The 22,404-nt window shown below is 42.2% G+C and overlaps 1 protein-coding gene across 3 annotated transcripts in view; it reads left to right on the forward strand.

Moving 5' to 3' along the window:
* SNX10 (sorting nexin 10) overlaps positions 1 to 22,404 on the forward strand; it is a 52,314-nt gene that overhangs the window by 13,126 nt on the left and 16,784 nt on the right. For 2 of the 3 annotated variants that reach the window (XM_073003307.2, XM_073003309.2), the window contains 3 exons: positions 8,200 to 8,248; positions 20,698 to 20,784; positions 21,590 to 21,690. In XM_073003307.2, the coding sequence (XP_072859408.1) occupies positions 8,225 to 8,248; positions 20,698 to 20,784; positions 21,590 to 21,690 (212 nt within the window). In that variant the 5' untranslated portion in view covers positions 8,200 to 8,224. Of the gene's footprint in view, positions 1 to 8,199; positions 8,249 to 14,844; positions 14,915 to 20,697; positions 20,785 to 21,589; positions 21,691 to 22,404 lie in introns of those variants that run through there. The other variant, XM_078377224.1, reaches the window with a different exon arrangement.

Below are 22,404 nucleotides of genomic sequence, written 5' to 3' on the forward strand. Positions count from 1 at the left end.
ATTCAAGCTTCCTGATTTTAAGCTGTTGGGGGGACGACACACCATTGGGTGGGAAATTACTGAGAAATGGGGAAAGTTTCATGCTCCCTGGGGGGGGGGGAGATATGATTTCATGCTTTTTTAATGTGTGTTATTTTGGACGTACAGTGTATTATAAAAAGTAGGAAAATGGAATGAGTGGAATGTTGTAGTAAATACTTACATTTTGGTGTATCTGTACTACAGAATGAAACTGATGTAATCCCTAGATTTTATTAAATTCACTTGGGAATTGCAGTTGAGGGGAACGTATTAGAGCTCTCTACCAGAGAACTATAAGACATCTTATTAAAATGTAAATCCTAGGAATTTGGTAAGATGGAGTCATAATTATTACAGTAGTATTGGATTGATATAATGGTGTAGTACAAATATATAGACAACCAACTGGTTCAGCATCAAATGAAGAGTAGTCTGGATTATGATGTTGCCTGGGAAATCTGATTTGATTCAAAGCATTGCAGCTGGTGCTACTTAAGTCCTCAGTTTTGGTAGTTGTTTACAAGGATTGAGATGTGATGTGTTTGTGTGGGCTTAGTTGTTGAATAATTATGTTTCATGGCTTCTGTAATGGCACAGACATTGATTTCAGCCCTTGTGAGATCACAGGTGGGAATTTTTCTAGAACTCAACCAAGTGGCTGGTATTGTTGTCTGAACTGAATCCACTACTAAACTGAGGCAGAATATGTGGCCGTCCCTGAGCTTTGTATTATTTTTTGTGGCACTAGTCCTTACGCCATTTTTAAAAGATACAAGTATAGTCTAGTAGTATAAGATTAGTGGCCTCAGCTAAATTGAATAATAACAGTTATTCTAGTTTCTAATATTGAATTTACAGTTGCTGTTGTTACATGCTGTCAAGTGATTTTTAAAGGAGTGATTTTCGCAGTTTCACCCTCACTCTACCCCAGTGAGTTGCCATGGCTGAGTGGGGAACTGCATCCATGTCTCCTGAGTCCTAGTTCAAGCTTCCTGAGTCCTAGTTCGTCACTCTGTCCACTGTAGTACACTGGGCAGCATCTGTGACAACCCCAGACCTACTGGGATATACCACAGTTTCACTAAGCTGCCACCAACCATTCCCTATAAGAAGTCACACAGACCAGGGATGGATTTTTAACAAATAAAGGAATAAGGTTTATTTAAATAACACACAGGGAAAATAAAATGATCAAGTGAATAAGGTACAGTAACGTGGCTTAGTCTCAATCATACATACACCAGTTTGGTTCACACAGAACACCTTTAAATAAAGCACAGACCCTGAACCTATCAGTTCTGGCTAACCATACAGACACCTGAACCTATCAGGTTGGTACTGACTGACACACAGTAGTACCCTGTCTGACACACAGACTTCCACTCCAGCTTCTTCTCTCAGCTCTCCTTCAGCTTCTCCAGCTCTCCTAACTCTCCACACAAACTCCACATTTATATACAGTACAGCCCCTCCTCCTGATGTCCCGCCTTCCACTCCCCATAGGATGGAACTTTCCCTCCAAACCCATGACAGACAGGTAACATCAGTGCTGTATGTAACACCTCCCCTCTTTATAAGTTGTTTTGTAGGGGGAAAGCTAAGGTGCTTTTCTCCAAAAAACAACCTGGATCCAAAACATACAAAAACAGTTATACATTAACATACCTTACCATACTTACTCTGGATAAACATATCAATTAGGCATTTAAACATTTACCATTTACAATACATCAAGTTACCTTTATTCATACAAACCAAGTATGTTTAATAAACAACAGGTACATTTAACTTTTTGGTCACCAAAATATATACATAGTCCATGTTTCTTTCGCCGTCTTCATTCTTCGGGTCTTCTTGATAAGGCGTCAGCAACACAGTTCACTGACCCTCTGACCACCTTCACTTCAAAGTTATAGTCCTGCAGGTTTAAAGCCCACCTCATAAGTTTACTATTGTGGGTTTTCATTGTCTTTAACCATTGCAGTGGTGAATGGTCAGTGCACAGAATGAAATGTCTTCCCCAGATGTAAGGCTTGGCCTTCTGGATCGCGTAGACTATGGCCAGGCACTCCTTTTCCACGGTTGCCAAATGTCTCTCACCTTTCTGGAGTTTCCTACTCAGGTAGGACACTGGATGCTGGTCACCATTCTCATCCTCCTGGCAAAGAACTGCTCCTACCCCGCTGTTAGACGCATCGGTGTAGATGATGAACTCCCGGTCGAAGTCTGGAGCACGCAGCACTGGATAGTTGATGAGGGCCTCCTTCAACCTCTGGAACGCCTCCTCACAGTCGCTGGTCCACGGGATGCGGTCATCAGTCTTCTTCCTCGTCAAATCGGTCAGCGGAGTCGCTATCTCGCTAAACCTCGGGATGAACTTTCTGTCGTAGCCCACCAACCCAAGAAATGATCTGACTTTTTTCTTGGTGTTGGGTCTAGGCCAATCACGAACGGCTTCTATTTTGGCCTCTAGGGGTTTGATTACTCCTCCCCCTACTATGTGACCCAAGTATTTTATGTCTGGGCTACCCAGCTGCAGTTTGTTCTCTTTGCAGGGCCTAGGCCAAAGCACTTCCTCCCCTGGGTTAAAGCGCCTCTCCCTGCCTTCCTGGTCATCCCAAGCTTTCTTTCTGACCTTTTGAGCTTGCAGGGTCTCTGCTGCTAGCTCTAGGTTTCTCTTTAGGTCATTCCTTAAAGAGTCTATATATGTCACAACATCTTGGGGGTCATCCTGGGTGATCTGCTCCCAATTTTGTTTGATCAAATCAAGGGGCCCTTTCACCCTTCTCCCAAACAAGAGTTCAAACGGACTGAACCCGGTACTGGCTTGTGGCACTGATCGATAAGCAAACAAAAGGGATTGCAGCTTCTGGTCCCAATTGTTTGGATTCTCTGCCAAGTGAGCCCTAATCATGCGCATCAGAGTCCCATTGAACTTCTCCGTTAACCCATTACTTTCAGGGTGATAGGCAGTGGTTTCCTTGTGTTTAATTCCACAGATTTGCCATAACCGTTTCATGAGCTTCGATGTAAACGAGGCGCCCAAATCTGTGATTATTTCTGAGGCGAATCCCATTCTGGACATATACCCCACCAAGGCATCTGCCACTGTGTTGGTTTCAATGTTAGTCAAGGGAATGGCTTCAGGGTACCTCGTGGCATGGTCCACAATGGTGAGAATGAACCTGTTCCCCCTCTTTGTGGCCTTGGGCAAAGGTCCCACAATATCCACCCCTATACATTTGAACGGAGTGTCAATCACAGGCAAAGGGCACAACTTTGCTTTGGTCCTGTCACGGTTATTCCCCTGCCTCTGACACACATCACATTGTTTACAGAACTCCTTGATCTGCTTCCCTATTTCAGGCCAGTAAAAATTCTGTGTAATTCTCTGTTGTGTTTTGTTCACCCCTAAGTGCGCAGCAAACATGTCAGAGTGCCCCCTTTTTAAGATCATGGGGCGATACTTTTCAGGTACCACCAGCTGACTCCTCAACTCTCCCCCTTTTGAGATATTCCTCAGGGTCTCTCTATATAAAATTCCCTTTTTCTCACAAAATCTCACTGGGGTTTCAGGTGTTGGCTGGGCGTCTGTCACCTGTTCAAAACACTTTTGGAGAGTGGCATCTGCCTTCTGCTCCTGGCCAAATCGGCTGTCGGTGGTTAAGGTGTCCACCACAGCTTCGGAACTCCCCTCTGCTTCCGTCTCGGGCTCATCAGTACCCCCCTGAACTGTCCCCGTGGTGGCTTGTGAGCGTGTAATCACCAGCACCCGTTTCACATGTTCAGCCAGGTCATTTCCCACGAGCACGGCTGCTGGCAGAGTCGATGAAATCGCTAGCCACCAAACTCCCCTCCAGCCTTGAAAGTTCACAGGTACCTCAGCTACTGGCAGCGAGATCACCTGTCCCTCAATCCCTGCCACCTTTATGCTCTCATTTGGGATTATATACTCCCTAGGAATAATATCTGGATGGCACAGGGTCACCTGGGAACAAGTATCCCTCAGCCCCCTATACTGATGGTCAAGTATTCCTACGTCCACCCCTGCGGTTTCAAACAACTGCGAATCTGTTCTCACTAGCAAGCAGCGCTTGACCTCCACAAGAGGACCATTTTCCTCAGCCTGATCAGCAGATGTAACTGTTCCAGATTGAGTAGCCATGGCAACAGGCTCCCTCAGTGACAAGGAGCTTTGCTCTTTCTGGACACAGAACACAGCTTTTGGCTTGGTTCCACTCGAATCATGAGGCACATTTCCTTTTAGCTGCTTTAATTTCTCACACTCTGAGATTAGATGGCCCTTTCCTTGACAGAAATAACATTTTCTGCTGTATTTTGAGTCTTTCTCATCTTGTTTTGGTTTTCCCTCCAAAATCTGAGGTCTTTGTTTCGTGTCTGAGGGCTTCCCTTCACCATGGGCCCCTCCCACTTGCTGGTTTCTCCCTGGTCCCTAAGAGTACTTGCTGTAGGTCTCTTTAGGTTTACCTATCGATTTCCCCTCACCTAAGGGCTTTCTTATTTGGGAAATAAAATCTGCGATTTCGGCTGCTTCGGCCACAGATTTCGGTTTCCTTTCCCTCACCTGGAACTTCAGTTCCCCATGCAGGACTGAATAAAACTGTTCCAGCGCTATCATGTCTTTGAGCTGCTGAAAGGTCTCTGTTCCCTCCTGAGATAGCCATTTCTCTAGCAGCCTCACCAGTTGGGCCCCCACTTGGGTAAAAGTCTGCTCTGGTTTCTTGGTGAGTGACCTGAATCTTTGCCTCAGCTGTTCCGCATTTATCCCATGTCTGGCAAACACCAGTTTTTTAAACTCTGCAAAATCTTTCATCAGTTCCTCTGGCATCTCTGCATAGACTTCTGCCAGGCTGCCACTGATTAAAGATCGCATGATGGTCATCTTCTCAGTTTCCCTTACTGAGAAGTCCACAAACGCTCTTTCCACTAGGGAAAAGAACACCTCAGGGCAATCTCCCTTGTGGTATACAGGGAATTTCTTCAGGTCAGTTTTAGACAATTGGCCTCCCTCAGAATCCCTATTGTTATTATTGTTCTGGTTCATCAGTTCCAATTTTCTTAACTCAGACGCCATTTTCTCTCTCTGCAATTCCAATTCAAATTGTCTCTGTTTCTCCCTTTCCCTTTGCTCCATTTCAAATTGCCTTTGTTTCTCCTCCCTTCTTTCTCTCTCTAATCTTTCCTCCATTTCCCTCACCCTCAGTTCATGCTGTTGGGCTATGAGCATTTTCCTGAGTTCTGGGTTCTGTTCTCCCGTGCTCTCATCCTGCACTGAGCCAAATTCATCCTCAGAACCTTGGTCCACCTGGGGTTCCCTCACTTCACCCATTTCTGCCATTTGGCTTCGAGTCAAGGGCATAATCCCCCCCCAGAACAGGCTGCTTTCAAAAGTCAAGCCTCAAAATAAAGCGACCACTTTTTTTTTTCTTTTGCCTCAGAACCAGCCTTCTATAGATTGCTGCTGTTCTTCAGCACTAACTTGCAACTGTTGCCAGCCAGAGTCTACCCCCCTCTGCTAGGCCTCTCAGCAGACAGGCTAGATCACTGCTATTTCACACAGCTTTGCCTCAGCTTTTTCCCGCCAAAACAGGTTGCCTCAGAGCTCCCTAATCTAGTCCCACCAATCTGAGGTCACACGTTCTTCCACTAGCATACCTCCCCGTGAGGTAAGCCTAGAAGATTACCTACGCGCTCTCAGATTGTCCCTGACTAGACCCCCCTTGCTCTGGGCACACTTGCCAAGGCTTTGCTGGACCACTGGACAACTGGACCAGTCGTATCCCACACGCTGGACACCAATCAATGTGACAACCCCAGACCTACTGGGATATACCACAGTTTCACTAAGCTGCCACCAACCATTCCCTATAAGAAGTCACACAGACCAGGGATGGATTTTTAACAAATAAAGGAATAAGGTTTATTTAAATAACACACAGGGAAAATAAAATGATCAAGTGAATAAGGTACAGTAACGTGGCTTAGTCTCAATCATACATACACCAGTTTGGTTCACACAGAACACCTTTAAATAAAGCACAGACCCTGAACCTATCAGTTCTGGCTAACCATACAGACACCTGAACCTATCAGGTTGGTACTGACTGACACACAGTAGTACCCTGTCTGACACACAGACTTCCACTCCAGCTTCTTCTCTCAGCTCTCCTTCAGCTCTCCCTCAGCTTCTCCAGCTCTCCTAACTCTCCACACAAACTCCACATTTATATACAGTACAGCCCCTCCTCCTGATGTCCCGCCTTCCACTCCCCATAGGATGGAACTTTCCCTCCAAACCCATGACAGACAGGTAACATCAGTGCTGTATGTAACAGCATCTTCAATTACTTCCTCAGAGAAAGAACCCATAACCTGGACATTTGAAAAGGCACTGTGCCACAGAGATGGCAGGTGAAGAAACATTTCAGTAAATTTTTGACTGAGCTTTTGTTGTTGAGTTTGGTTTGCTATTCCAAAATTGGAGGAGTGTCTTGGAAACTTCTGCAAGGCCACAAATGAGGTAGAAACAACTGTTTAAAGGATTCCACCCCCTAAAAGAGCGACTTTCTCATCAATACAGAATGAGGCCTGAACAAAATATGCTTAATAGAAACACTAAAAATGCCAGAGTTTTATGGCATTGCCTGGTGATGTTAATGTTTTTTGTTGTCAAGATGTGGTTTTGTCCTGTAGAATCCCCCAAATATGCATGTCTCTCCTGGTTAATGTTAGGTGTGACTATCCATATTGTGAGTAGCTGATGCAATAGATAGTTCAGGTACCTAGCCATTTTCATGGCAGTGCAAATTGTGTCAGGTCAGTATGTCAAAGGATTTCAATTAGAAGAGGAACTTTCCTTGTGGATCAAGGCTGCTTGTAAAAAATCCCTCAACTTCCCCCAGTCTGAGAAGAGTATGTAAACAGAAACTCCCAGGTCCCTTTCTTCTGCCATACCTAATGCCTGTGCATTGTTTATTTGACTGGCAGAAATCCAGTCTTTGAACACTGTAGAATATAATATTTGAAGTAACAATATTGCCAAGGATCATTACACACTTTCCAGCTTTATTTATGAGTCATCCGGAAAGGCCCAAGTTTGCTCATATTCGCACACAGACAGAAAAATAAGTCTGGCATCTAATGACTCCGTAGGCTCTGACTGAGAGCCTCCACTAACAGTCCCCAGTCTTTGCTGTCTTGTGACCTGCTAGCCCCTCTCAAAGAACCTGAGTCACTCCATGATGGGAAAAATGGCTTCTTTTCAAAGAAGGATATTTATATGATTATACAGATAAATTAATTTGGTGGGCAGAGAAAATTAAAAATGGATAATTTGTGGCAAGTAGGGTTCATAGAAGATGGCATATGTTTGCAGGAAGACATGATGGAGACAGATGAACCTTTAATGGAATCCCACAATTGTAGAGTTGGAATGGATCCCAAGGGTCATTTAGTCCATAAGCCAGCATCAGACCTAGACTGTTTCTCTCTACTGATGACAGGCCTAGACCAAACTACAGTAGGTGTTAGGGGTATTGCACTGATCTGCAAGAGATGAATTTTATCAATACATGACAAGTGGCTACATATTTTACATCTGTAATTACTATTCAGACATTCAGTAATTTAATCAGTGGAGCAGAGCAAAGTTATCTTCTGAAGGAGAATCTCTTGTTGATGGCAGGATTTTGATCACTCAAACGGTGAACTAGTCCAGCTTCTTGTATATTCAGCAGCCAACTAGATGCCTGTGGGAAACTCCAAAACAAGGCAGGAGTACAACAAGAACCTCCCATTCATGTTGCCCACCAGCTGGTGTTTAGAGGCATGAGGCCACTGATGCTGGAGTATCACCATTGTGACAAGTTGTCACTGATAGGTTTGTCCTCCATTTGGTTGGGAGGAATTTAACAGTGTGTGTGATTCCTCATTTCTTTGACTGGTAGAAAAGGTGGAAAATGCACGCATTGTGGAAAATTATTAGAGCTCTATCATCTCTTGGGCTGTGAGGTACACCTGGGACAGATTTTTCTTGGCATTTTCAGCTGAATCAAGAATTATATCTTTGGACAAAGTATTGCATTCAATATAACCTTCTCCCTTTTTCAGTTCATGTCCAGTTATATTTATTTGGCTTTACCACTTTTATATTTTCAGATTCATTTTGCGTGGAGTTTGGAAGATGACACCAAAGCATGAAAAGCAAGTAAGTGTACTGGTGTGTGTGTGTGTGTGTGTGTGTGTGTGTGTGTGTTATATTGGAAAAGTGTTTAAAAGAAAAAAGAATTGGGAAACTTTCACATCAACAAAAGGAGGTATGAAAGTACTTTGGTACTAGTCAACAAGAAACACAAAACAAAACAAAAGCAAAAAATAAAGAAGACAAAGACATTTTGGCACCTTAAAGACTAACTACTTATATTTTAATGTGAACTTTTGTGGACTTCTTCAGACATGAGTGAGAATACAGAGAATATATGGCAAAACATACATATAGGGCTCTAAGATAAAGGGGTGTAGTGGTTGGTAGACCCAACTAGACATGAAATGCAAGTTGAGTCCCATTTGTCCTATGTGGAGGGTGATGTCTATGTGTGCTTTATCATTTAAATTGTATAGTCTGTCTTTGTGTTGATGTTAGTGTAGAGAGCTTCTATGGCCATCGTGGCTAAGATAATGTTAACAGGGAGACTGTGAATTGATTGACGTTTCATTAGAAAGTCTGTGGTATTTCTTACATAGCTAGGTGCATTGGTGGCCTATATTTTGAGTATAGAGTCCACATATCCAGATACTGCAACAGTGACTGTATTAATGTTTCATACAGTGAGTCTGCTGGGGTTCTCTGTTTTGTGCATATTTAGTATCAGGTAGCTGGCTGAGGTTCTTGCAGTGTGTTAGTCAGTACAGTATTTGTTCATGTATATTTTCAGGGAAGTTTTTCATAAGGTTTTGTAATTCCTTTTGATATTTGACAGCTGAGTCTGTAATTAAGAGCTGGTAAAATTTAGAGTTGGACAGTTGTCTCTCAGCTTGATTGATCGACTGCTTTTCAAGAGACAGTTTGTGCTGTCATATTGTATCTAACTGTACAATCAACGACTTATAAATGAACCATGCAGCTTATTAGTCATTGACATTTTTAAAGTTAAAACAAGTGGTTTTTAAAAATTATGCAACACAAATGGGGAGTAGATAAATGCTGCAGTGAAGAAGTCATGAAAATAGTGCCTTAGACTTGTATGTTCTAATTCTCTATGTGGTGGCAGGAAAGTAAGAGGCAGGCAACTTTTCCAAGTAGAGAAACTGACAAAAGGAAATTCCACTGACATGTTTTGTTCCTTGGTGCTTGCAAGCAAAAATAGGCCGTGTGTCTTGCGTTTCTTGTGGCTGTGCTGGTGGAGGAATTTTGAAAATTCTAGTCCAAAAAAGTAACCTTTCCAACTTCCAGTTTCTTTTGTATATTAAATTACTCTCAAGTGAAGTCTGCTTGCTGTGAAACCTAAAGTGAGTTGCCCAGAGGACTCTCTCTTGGATTGAAAAGTTTTAAGTAAAATGTCCTCTGACAGGCACCATCTTTTGTCTGAGAGTCCTGGTGGCCTTATCTGGCAGCAACAAACAAGGGCAGGCCTGGGAGATGGATTTCCCTGCAATTTGGATTTCCCACGCAATACTTCTTGCAGCAGGGTTTTTTGGAAATTAAGATGGTGGCAACCTTGCTTGGCATGCCAAGGTGATTTAAATGGGTACCCTGAACAAGCACCAGTAGTGGTCTTGCTGGCACCCTGGGCTAGCTGCTACCTGTGGGTGCTGAATAATGATGCTAGCCTTACTTCTGTGTACCTCTGACCATGAAATGTTGGATGTGACCATATCTGAATACCCATTTGTCTCTGATGGGCCCTGCCCAGGACCTGTGGGTACCCAATTGTTTGTAAGGAAAACCCAGCAAGTCTGTACACAGAAATATTCAGCTTGCTGTCCTTGGATTCAGATGTCTAACCATCCTTAATCGTAGGTTTGACACCAAGAATCTAATCTAACCTCTTTCCTAGGGAGATTGCTCTCTCTCTCTCTGAGTGTGTGTGCATGTGCACACACATTTTGCATGTACTAATAAATAGGAAGTAAACACAAAACCAGCTTATGTACACCATGGCTTCAATCAGATTGTTCTTCCAAATAGAATAGGTCTTTGAATCAGTGGATACTTGGTAAGTCAATGCATGTTCCCTTGATTGAGATACTGACTTACCAGGTTCCCAGTGGTTCAGGGTGTCTATCCTGCTTGGGACTAACACTTGGATTCAAGCCAATACTGCAAGCTACCAACTCAGTTTCTAGTTTTCCAGACTGCAGAATGAGCAGGGTATAACCCAGTCTCACAGAACTGTCATAATTATGTGAGGAGTTTTTGGACAACTAAAACATGCCACATGACTGCTAAGTAATAGTACTAAACAATAGCCTTTTATACAGGTATTTTTCTGCTAGAAGAATCACAAGGCAATTGTAACCATATTTGTTTCTACAAGAAAAACATAGTTACAGTGACCTTATGATATTTACTATCAAATTTCATACACATTTCCATCAAACAAATACACTTTTAATGACTACAACGTCAGAAGCGCATGTCTGGATGTGTATATAAATTCAGGCATTGTTTGTCCCAACTGGATCAATTTCAGTGGGACATACAGTACATTTTTATCCCTGTGCTAACACAACCAGTCACTTGCATGACTGGAGTGCTAGACTGAGTGTTTGAGTGCTCCATGGGGCTCTTTTTTTGAAAGTGAAAGTGAGATTTTGGGGGAAGATAATGTTTACCCCCAAAATACATTCTGTGCCTTTGCAGAATCATTGGATACACACAGCTTTGCCTCTTTTCCTGTGTCAGCCTAGTCAGCCATCTAGCCCCATATGCTTCACTCTGATTGGCAGGGGCTTTCTGGCATCTTAGGTAGAAGACTTCCCCAACCCAGTTGTCTGATAACATGTTACTGGGAGATGCCAAAGCCTGACTGGGTGCAGTGCTGTTGAACTATCCCCCTCCCCTTCCCCAGCATTGCTCTTACGTGAATTTTAATTAAGAGGAAATCTAGATAATATGTTTCCTTGTTTAAAATGAATTTATTACATAACTAAAACCACAGGGAGAGAATGCAGCTTTCCGTAGTTAAAGGTTTGCCATTTGGGTGTGCATTTTAATGGCCTACAGCAGTTAAAACGTACATCCACAGTTAGGTTAGAGCTGATGGATCTCCCTATTAAAAAGACATTGAAAGCAAGTCATGGTGGCATTAAAAAGAATTTGTGGCTCATTCATGCAAACATCAAATTTACCAATAAAATGTGCACAGAGCTGTCTTTTAATGAGCCCGAACCAAATCAACACTTATGTTCAATGAGTCAGAACCAAAATCACATGCTACAAATGGCAAATAATGTGATTCTGTAGAAAGACACCTTGAAGCTTCGCAGCTTGTGGTGTGCTGACATTAGGGATGTGCAAATCGTGCTTGTTTTGATCTGTCATTTCTGGAACACATTAAAAGTAGGTATGGCTGTTGATCAGGTACATCTTTTAAAAATGGGTAGTACATGTATTAACCTCAGCCCAAATGCTACAGACGTGTGCTAGACTTGTGTTATCCCAAAGCCTTCCTCTGGAGAAGAGGTGTGTGTGTGTTGTATAAAGAATACAGAATGCTGAAATAATTAGTCAATGTTTCAGTTAAATTTAGTCCTACCTTTTAAGACAAGGGAGTCTTTTGCTTCAGAGATTCTCTTATTATTACTGAGTTTGTGGGAAGTGACTGTCATGGAATCAGTAATGGGAAGATCACCATGTGCAATTTTTTTTGGGAAGAAGCCTGCAAAATTCATAAATTGCACATTCTGACCTTTGTATGATTAACAATATCAACCCTTTGTGCTGTCAGTTCTCCTTCTAACTTCAATGACCCGAGGGCTATCAGGCAGCTGTTCTTCCTATTCTGCAGTCCTTGAGCTGCTTGCTACACACATTGACACTCCTCAGGCTGTAGTTTTACATCCACTTTCTGTGCCAGGTAGAGATGGAGAAATGTTGCTGGCTTGATTTAGAATTTGTCTAGGCAAATAAAGCATTTTCCCCCCAAAAGAGGAAAAAGGAAATAACTTTGTTTAACTCCACAAATAAATTTGAATCACATTGTCTGCCTTGACTGGCAGCAAATTTGGTATGATGATTCTTTTTTTTTATGTGTCTTCTTGTAATGGTAGAACTCCACCATATCTCAGAGATCCTGATGTTTATAGAAGGGATTTGAGTGCTCTAGAAAAATCAGGATATATGAAATGCCCTGTGTGTGTTGGAAGCCAAAACTCTTCAGTTCAGCCCTTGCCTGGGCTAAAAAAATATCTGGTTGCCCTAATCAAGCCCTTGTTCTTCTGCCCAAGGAGGAGAGATAAAGGTTGCCCGGAGGAGACATAAAGGTTGCCCAGATGATTCTTTGCCAAACAGAAATTTGAACATAAATTTACCAGTACTCTTTCCATTAGTACCTTGCTTCAGGTTCTAGAGATGGAGGTGGTTTGTTCTTCTTTTCTCTTAGCAATTGCATTCTTAAAATTATGAAGAGTTGTTTGTGGCTCATGAACATCAGTTTGTTTATTACCTGCTGTTTTCTTTGTTCTTATGGCTTTTAGAATGCTTAATCACTGCAAAACTATTATTCCTGGTATTATTTTTGTTTTTATTTCAAAAAGAGAAAGAAATGAAGGAAATCTAGCAAGCTGGGTCTTTAGTAAACCCATTGGCCTCAGTCTAGCTGGTAGTTTCAACTAGATTTAGACTTGCTGGGTTGATGTATATATGTATCCATTCAACAGTTGATCTAGTAGGTCTGCTGTAGTTGGGCTGTTTGTGGACTAAAATCAATGGGCGGTTAGTTAAGATTGACTTGAATCTCATTTACATCAACAGCGTCAGCCTTAAATATGACTTAAATAAGTCTGCATCCAACCCAAAGCACTTTGTCACACTCTAATTCTATGGTGTATTAATGTTTATTATTACTATTACTACACATGTTATGTTCCCAGCTAGAGATCTTCTGAGCAAAAAGAAAGCAGTGAACATGGGTTCTCAGTCTTGAGTAGTGTTGCTTCTGAAGTTATTCACCTTCTTCATGCCTACATGTCAACCTGCCAGTCTTTGCAGAGTTTTCAGTGTTACCAAAATTGTTGTAGCAATAATGGAAACATGTTGTGTACTGATTTTTAACATCAGAGAAGCAGGAGGCAGCAGGAGGGGAAAGAGACGGTCCCTCCACAAATCTTTCAACACTTGCGGCCATGGCAGTGGAAGTGGAATTGTGAAAAATGTGGAATAACAAAGAAACAGGCTTGCAAGGGCACATTTTAACAGTCCCCACATTATTATTTGCATGCTTATATATTTAAACATAAGTTGTATTGAGCTCAGGTAGGCTTTCTCCCTGGGTCTAAAATTGCAGCCTTAGGCTCAGAAGGTAGCTGTTATTTGGTTGGACTACAGCCTCCAGAATCCACTCAGCTAGGGCATTACAGAGGTTGTAATCTTAAAAAAAAAATTAATGTCTCTGGTCTTTGCTTAGGCTGTTGTTTAAGTCCCTCTGAACACAGAACCTGAAAAGCCCACAACAGCCAACAGTTGGGCTTGTTTCTGAGTAAACACATGGGAGGAGCTATAGATTTGTGTTTGCAACAAAAGTAGACCATAATGACTGCTCCGAGGCATGTTTAAACACTTAAGTGCAGGGGTGTGGCAGCAATCACAGGAGGACAAAGGAAAAGCAGAACTAGGAGTAAAAAACTGAAACCAAAAGCTGCCCAGTCTATTTGAAACCAAATCAGGGTAGCTACAAAGAAGATACTGTAATCCAGCAAGGATTATTTTTAAAAAGTGAAATGAGGAAATTCCAAGCAGAAAATTTCCTTTGTGATGAAACTTGGCTCCAAACTTTCCCTGACCTCTTTCTTTCTTTCTTTCTTTCTTTCTTTCTTTCTTTCTTTCTTTCTTTCTTTCTTTCTTTCTTTCTTTCTTTCTTTCTTTCTTTCTTTCTTTCTTTCTTTCGTTCTTTCTTTCGTTCTTTCTTTCGTTCTTTCTTTCGTTCTCTCTCTCTCTCTCTCTCTCTCTCTCTCTCTCTCTCTCTCTCTCTCATGAGATGGCCAAAGTATTGGAGCCTCAGCTTCAGGATCTGTCCTTCCAGTGAGCACTCGGGGTTGATTTCTTTCAAAATGGATAGGTTTGCTTTCTTTGCAGTCCAGGGGACTCTCGAGTCTCCTCCAGCACCACAATTCAAAAGCATCAATTCTTCTGCAGTCAGCCTTCTTTATGGTCCAACTCTCACTTCCATACATCACTACTGGAAAAACCATAGCTTTGACTATGCGGACCTTTGTCGGCAAGGTGATGTCTCTGCTTAAAAGGAATTAAGCCATTATAATAATTTAAAACACATTAAATGATTGAGAGCATTTAAAACTTTAGAAACAAATGTATTAAGCTAAAAACCAGCGTAGGGAACTCAATTATTAAATGCCTCTCTGAAAAGGTAGGTCTGTGCTGTTGGTGTTAGGATAAATCTTTGATGATTTTGGTGACAATCTCCCTGAATTGTGAATGTCAGGTCAGTGAATGGTTAAACAACAACCACCCATAATGTGATCCATGATAGCTGTATTATAAGACATCTGGCTGGATGTGGCTAGTGAAGGGAAAATGAATCTAAATGAATTAGCTTTGTTCCCTGTCCCCTTTCCTTTATGCAGCAGCTCGTGAGACCGGAGGAGCAGTAAGGCAGATTGCAATCGTCTATCCTAATTTCATCCATTTGACCAGGTGCTCTATCTGCCAAGTTCAAGGATATATATCTGAATGTGGCTGGGCACAGAATGTGAATTCTTAGTCTGCTCCTTTACTTCTTACCCAACATTCTCACTTCCAAAACTCACTCCAGTTGTCTTAAGGAAGACTGATGGAGAGACTTTCAATGCCTATGTTTAAGCCCTCAACGGGGAGTAGTTTACAATTTCATGGCCTCCATGGCAATCACATGGCTATCCCAAATCATTATCTAGTCCCACTCATGCTGTGATACACACTCTGGATCTGCTTGTCTGTACTGGGTGGGATAATGGTGGCCATGGCAGCTTGGAATCTAGCCATGAGCACCTCCTATAGTCTGGATGAAGATTCAGTTTGTCCTTTTCCAGTTCACCACTGTTATAAGGGAGTTTTGAGCAGGGAAGTCTATAGATATTTTCAATCAATGCTGGCTGAACTCTCTAGCACGGTCAGGGAGTCTTTCAGTTGTGCAGAAACAACTTACTTGTATTCAAACAAACGTGGGTAGAGACTGTCTTCAGTGTTCAAAGTAACAAGGCAAGAAGCTAGTAAGATGACATCCAATATGCCCCATGTGGATGGTGCAAGTATGCATAACTTCCTCTACAGCAGTGGTCCCCAACCTTTTTGACACTGCAGACCAGTTTAGTGTGAAGGCAAGTTGGGGGGCAGCCATGCATTTTTGTGGTTGTGCGTCCATGCATGTGGGGGGGTGCATACGTGGGGGGTGCATACATGGGGGTTTCCATGCATGCGGGGGGGGCAGAGATCTGTCTCTGCAGCCCAGTCCTGCCAAGGCCTGGGCTGGGGGTTGGGGACCCCTGCTCTACCCTATGCCTGCATATATGTGGAGTAAATCATGTGTAAAATTAAAGACAGGCTTTGACTGAATATGCCACCTTTTGTTCTTGGGATCAAACAGGATCTTATAGCTAGCCCATCATTAGAAGCTGAAATTCACTCATGTTCCAAAGATGTTTCTGAGATGTACATTCGTGATTGAAAAATCACACTTGCAAATGATGTCTGAGCATACCTCCTGATAAGTAAAGAAGGAAGTAAATTAACAAATAATGGGAGGTATGAGAAGATCCTGCAATGACAAACAGGCCATTTTCAGCACTTAAGGAATACCGTATTTTTCGCTCCATAAGACACACCTTTCCATAAGACGCACCAATTTTTTAGGAGAAGAAAACAGGAAAATATAATCTGTTTTCTTTGCTCCATAAGACGCACAGACTTTCCACCCCCTTGTTTTGTGGGGGGAAAGTGCGTCTTATGGTGCGAAAAATACGGTACCTTCCTAAACTGACAAGTTCTAAATCTCAGTAAGGCTGGGTTCTCTCTAACCTGGCTCTCTCTCAATCTGTCCTGCAGAAAAAAAATATTGGATCTATCTGAGGCCTACCTCTTTTCACGCCAAAACATGTCACACTTGTCACATAGCCTATTGCCTCAAAGTACTGCCCTGAAAGTACCACCAGTTGTTTGGGTTTTTGAACTCCAATCAGAAGGAGGCGGAATGTCCAGAAGAAGAGGTTTGCCTGATGCAGGCAGAAACTGGCTCTACTGGAAGAAAAGGCATTCTTGCCCCCCACCCTGGTTCTGATGCTCTGTCCTTCACCGCTGGTGACAGACTGGCCATGGAAATTCACTGGAAATGAATGTGGTGGACATTCTTGAACACAGTGTTTCTCTGTAACTTGATCAAAATGCAATTTAGCTTGCAAGTTGAATTATGAGGGAATATTCTTGATAAGATTTAAGGTAAAAATTCAACTTGTGTTTTTGAAGGATTAAATTGTTTTTTTTTTTACATTTTGAGATTTTTTTACAGAGCTTAATTGTGGAGTGGAGTGGAAGGAAACAGAGAAATGCTTTAAAGAAGTCTGACTGCTTTATGATTTCATTCATAAATTATGTTAACCTCTCAGCAACTTTAAGCCTAACTTTCCTCACCTCAGCTGGGCTTCCTCTTTAGCTAACGGAAACCATGCTATGCAAATGAACACTGGTGGGATTGAGGTCTCAACTACACATTGTAATATTCCTGTTTTTACATCTGGTTCACCAAGCTTGGAAATGATTTTAAAACATCCAACTACACTATGTACAGCTAAACACACCTCTCTTTTTTTGCTGAAAAGTGGGGTTCTTAAAATACCTATGACAGGGTTTTTATTTTGAATTGATTCTGCTTGCGTTTTTAAAGTCATTTTGGCATGTGTGATTGCTTGTGTTGGAGTAAATAGTGTCCGTGCGGGTCTGTGGGGTTTGATGAAGCAGATGCCAACCAAGTACAATGGGTTTTAGACTGCAGAATACTGTGTAGTCAAAATTCTTAATTGAAAAAAAATCTGTTTCTATTTTAGTACTGTGTCAGTTCAGGACTTATATATACATGCATAAAATTAAATATTAAAAATATTAGAAGGCTGAGGACAGGCAGCAGCTGCTGCTGCTGCTTTCTTTCCTTTAGCTGTGCTAAAACTTACAATTCTTGCTCCCCCAGCCTCCTCTGATGCATTGTCGAAGGAAACCCTGAAGCTGTTTCCTCTGCCATGGACGGGGGAAATGTCTTCCTGGGAACTTCCCATGTCTTCCTGGGAACTTGCTCTGCTCTCCTCCTTGGGTTGATACCACTTTTGGAAATTACTCCCTAGCCAGAATATGGGACTGACTCTCCCTGTCAACTCTGTGGAGTTCCCAGTAGTTGGAGAAAGCCACACTGACACAAAATCATGTGATGTTTATATTGATTTCTTAAAAACCTGAACTAAATTAATTCAACAGTGTTGTTGCACCCTGAAATGATAAGATAAAGCTTTGCTTCTATGCCGAAACTGTGGTCTTCTTCATTCTAGCTGTGATGTTCCTTTGTTCTCAACATTAAAGCAACCTACAGGTAAATCATTACCTCAGGAGAATAGATTTCAAAGCTATACCCAAAAAGATAAACTAAAACACTGATTTGAGAATTGAGATAATGTTTCCATGTACTAAAAGGAACTCTCTTAGTCAGAAATTTTCAAACTATAGCATAGAGAGCTGGTGACAAACCTGAAGATGGAAATCTAAAGTTTCAAGATTGGATAGCATCAGAGGTTGCATGCCTTCCCTTCTTTCCAGTCAAGATGTTTCTGGATTGGTTGTCTTCTGCCATAGGACCTTCAGGATGGCCTTACTGGCTTTGTGGAGATTATCTACCACCGTGCTGTAGTGCTCCCTCATCCCAATCTGGTTTCAAAGAAGAACCAGAAATAACTGCTGCTGCTGTTTTCCTGTTGTTTCCCTATATATCACTTTAAGAGAGGGGAATCAAGTCTTTTCCTCCATAGAAGGCCTGTGTGGTCCTCCAGATGCTGTTGGATCTCAATTCCCATCATCCTTCAATCTTGCTGGTACCAGTGGGGGCTGATAGGAGTAGCAGCTTACAGCAGTGGTCCCCAACCTTGGGCCTCCAGATGTTCTTGGACTACAACTTCCAGAAGCCTTCACCACCACCTCTGCTGGCCAGGATTTCTGGGTGTTGAAGTCTAAGAACATCTGGAGGCCCAAGTTTGGGGAGCACTGGCTTACAGCATCTGGAGAGCTCTGTGTTCTGCACCCGGTTCCGTTGGTTCATTCTCCAAGTCTAGAAATCATTGTATTCAGGATGAAGTTGTATGCAGCCATAGAACAGGAGATTTGTACTGAGCTGGGAGTCCCACAAGGCAGAGTAAAATGTGTAATCATCTAGTGGGCCTAATGCATGAATCTGAGGAGTGAAATGGACTCCACCTCAATTGTTACTTGGTTAAATAAATAACATTCATGTTTCAGAGATATAAAAGAATTGGTATATAAGATGAACTTCCTCTAACTTACTGGTCTCAAATTAATACTCTTATTTCAAATATTCAAAATTTCTGAAATCCGTGTGCAACAGGAGTGGGCAGACGTCTGGCATCTGTCTTGTTTTGTTACTTCATCTATTTCCAGTTTAAACTTGTCCCAGTTCCCCGAGATCTCTTACCCTGATGAATTATGAGTTACTGCAGGGCTTTAAAAAGAGCTGTGAATGTGGCGGAAAAGCTGGGATCTGAAACCTGAGCTCCTGCATGCTTGAGTTGGATATCCCAAGGTGTAAATTAATGCTTTCATTCTTCTTTGCTACTGGTGCATGAAGGAGGTGGCAGCTGCACAGACCTGAGGTTCAAGTAGTCCCTTTGTGGAATAGAAGACCATGGTTTCTTATTACATCTGAACTTGATTGGTGTTTTTGTATTTGTGGTGGCACTGGCAACCTTCTTGTCAGAGGAACTCTGGACAAAAAGAATTACAGTGGTGCCCCGCATAGCGACGATAATCCGTTCCGGAAAAATTGTTGCTATGTGGATTTGTCGCTATGCGGAACAAAAAAGCCCATAGGAATGCATTAAAACACATTTAATGTGTTCCTATGGGCAAAAAACTCACCGTTATGCGAAAGTCCTCCATATGGCTGCCATTTTCGCTGCCCGGTAAGCGAGGAATGGGTGCGAAAACACTGCAGGTGGCCATTCTTTTTTACCCGGTGGCCATTTTGGAACCGCCGATCAGCTGTTCTAAAAACATCGCTATGCGGAAATCAGTAAGCGAAACAGCTTACCGATCATCGCAAAGCGATGTTTTACCATTTAAAACATCGCAATGCGATCGCAAAAACGATTGCAAAAAAATCGCTATGCAGATTCGTCATTAAATGGGCCGCCCGTTATGCGGGGCACCACTGAACAGGTTATACAGACTGTGCCATAAGATTTCAAGAGCAAGCCTTAGTGTTTATGTTAATAGGTACCAGGACATACATGAGTAGGTGCTTAAGGACATCAACCCCACTCATAACAAATAAAAGCGTGCTGCTTATATATCGTCCCATAATGCTGCAAGCACTACCTGGGTGGTTTACAAGTTAATTAGGCAGGCTACACATTGCCCCCTCAGCGAGCTGGGTACTCATTTTCCCGACCTCGGAAGGATAAAAGGCTGAGTCAACCTTGAGCCAGGTACCTGGGATTAAGCCCCAGGTCGTGAGCACAGTTTTAGCTGCAATACAGCAGTTTAACTCCTGCGCCATGAGACTCATGGGATCCATCCCTCGTGTTGAGCCTGATAAGAGCTTGGAAGAGATCCTTTTTTGGATTCTCAGCTCCTCAAATCCCTAAGACAGCTGGATTCTGGTATAATTCATGTTACAGTCTACACATGTAGCATAGTGGGGGCTCAGACTGGCCTTCCAGCACCTGTATTTCATGTTCTGGCTATTTATGAAGCTACATTTATTTTTAAAAATTGCCTTTTCTGTATTTAAGCAAATGTGTGTTCATTTTAGCAATATCTGGAAGTGCTGATTAGCAATATCAGCAACAGCACTTGTTTCCTGTAAAAGTTGTTGTTCTCAGGTTTTTGGTAAGCAAGCGTGAGAGAGCTTTTTGAAAAAGGAGATTAGTCATTCACATAGCAGTAGTTGTTGGCTGCATGAGGCTGATTGATAATAAACCCTTCCTTATAGCATATATTTCCTGGTTGCAAATGCAAAGCATTGTCGAATTTAAGAATTCCCCATATATAGAGATGGGAGTTTTCCTGGACATGTGCTGTAGACAAGATGAATCACTTCTTTTCGTTTTGGTTTTATTTTATATTACCCGCTTCTTCAGAATTCTTTTTAATACAGACAACTTTTGCTAGCAGTAACATACCGTAAGTAATCTGCAAACATCTCATTCAACTGCTTTATTATGCTCTTGCAGGAATTTATTACGGTCTTGGTTCGAGACCCACGGCTACAAAAGGAAGACTTCTGGCATTCATATATAGATTATGAGATCTTCATTCATGTGAGTAAATATGCTACAGTATGCTACAAATATGCTTCCGTCTTTTTTGGTGGCACTTCTTTCTTAATGCTATGATCATTTTGTAAATATGACTGTCTGCAGCCAAGAAGGTAACTGAGCTCACTGGTTAGAGATCGTGAAAGTTGCAGTCTAACCTTCAGATCGAAGGTGGAATTTATTAACTAGAGTGGGTTTGTTTAAATAGATCATGAGTCTGGGTCCCTTAGGAATACAAATCAGAATGTAGGGTAGATACAGCATATACATAATTTACTGTCCTCCCAGTCTGCTGTAAATCCTGAGATGGATTAAACTTTGGTTAACACTGGGCATTCTGAAATACTGGCTTGGATCAAGGAATGGATCTTTCAGTTACACACACTGAAAGAAGTGGGAAGGCAAGCCAGTTTTATGTTCTGGTTTAAAGTTATTTTAACCTGAGAATAATTTGTGAAGATCTTGCTGTGATTCGATTTATATTCTTGCCATTTTTCTCACTCATGCCGAGCTGAATTTAATTTTGGATAATTCTTTACAAGAATTAGCACAGAAACTGTGTTTGGGGTCAAGTAGGCTTATTAGGACTTTGCAAAAGTATTCTTAAGTCTCCCCAATGTCCTGCTCCTGCTCTCTAAGATTTTGTAGGAGGCTATGAGAAAACCTCATTTGAGGAGTAACTTGCTAGATGGCACAGAGGCTGCCTCCCCAAAAAGGGACCTTGCCGGCCATCATGGTATTGGTAGTGCCCCTTCATAGTGTGTTAATCCTCAATGCAAGTACATCCTCTTTGTCTCTCCCCACCCAGACAAACAGCATGTGTTTTACGAGAAAAATGTCTTGTGTCCGACGGCGCTTTCGAGAATTTGTGTGGCTGCGTCAGAGGCTTCAGAGCAATGCGGTGCTAATGTGAGTAACTTCTAGGCAACTAGGAGAGAAGTTCTCTTGCAAAATTGCTTTCAATTTTATAGCATCAGAGAAGAACACTAGCAGATGGGGAGAGGAAATGCCTGTGCAGCCATGTATATGAGGAGCTGATAGGGAATCTCATGTGAAGCCTCTCTGTTGAGCAATGCACACACAGCCCCAGTCCGATACCAAGTGCAATAACAGGATCATCATTTGAGTTCACAAATAGACCACCATTTACTTTTCCATTTGCTCAGTGTTCCTTTCACTAGACGGTTATAGCCTGAACTATATCCTGGCAAACCTGTTTCTGATTCTTGCCATACATACATATGTCAGACATCACACCCAACTCTACAGTTCTTTTTCCTAACAGTGAACTTCTGCACTCTCTGAACCCGAACCACTGTTTTTAATGTCAAGAGCAATATTGGGAAACTCACTGGACCGTTGTTCTCATAATCCTGTACTGTTTATTGGCAGTGCTGGTTAAGGCTGCTGGGAGTTGCAGTGCAGAAACCATTGGCAAACCAAGAGTTGCTCACAGCCCAAAATCTGGCTTTGGACTCAATATGCATGTCAACATTCGGTATGCTTTCCTAGAAACTAGATTTGGTATATTCCTTTGCTAGATCTTTTAGGCACACTCAAAATATCTTGTCTAAAAGTGGGCAACAGTGGTCCTCCAGGTTCCCCCCCTCATTCAACATCCAA

Source organism: Pogona vitticeps, chromosome 6, assembly GCF_051106095.1.
Source record: "Pogona vitticeps strain Pit_001003342236 chromosome 6, PviZW2.1, whole genome shotgun sequence".
Classification (NCBI taxonomy): domain Eukaryota; kingdom Metazoa; phylum Chordata; class Lepidosauria; order Squamata; family Agamidae; genus Pogona; species Pogona vitticeps.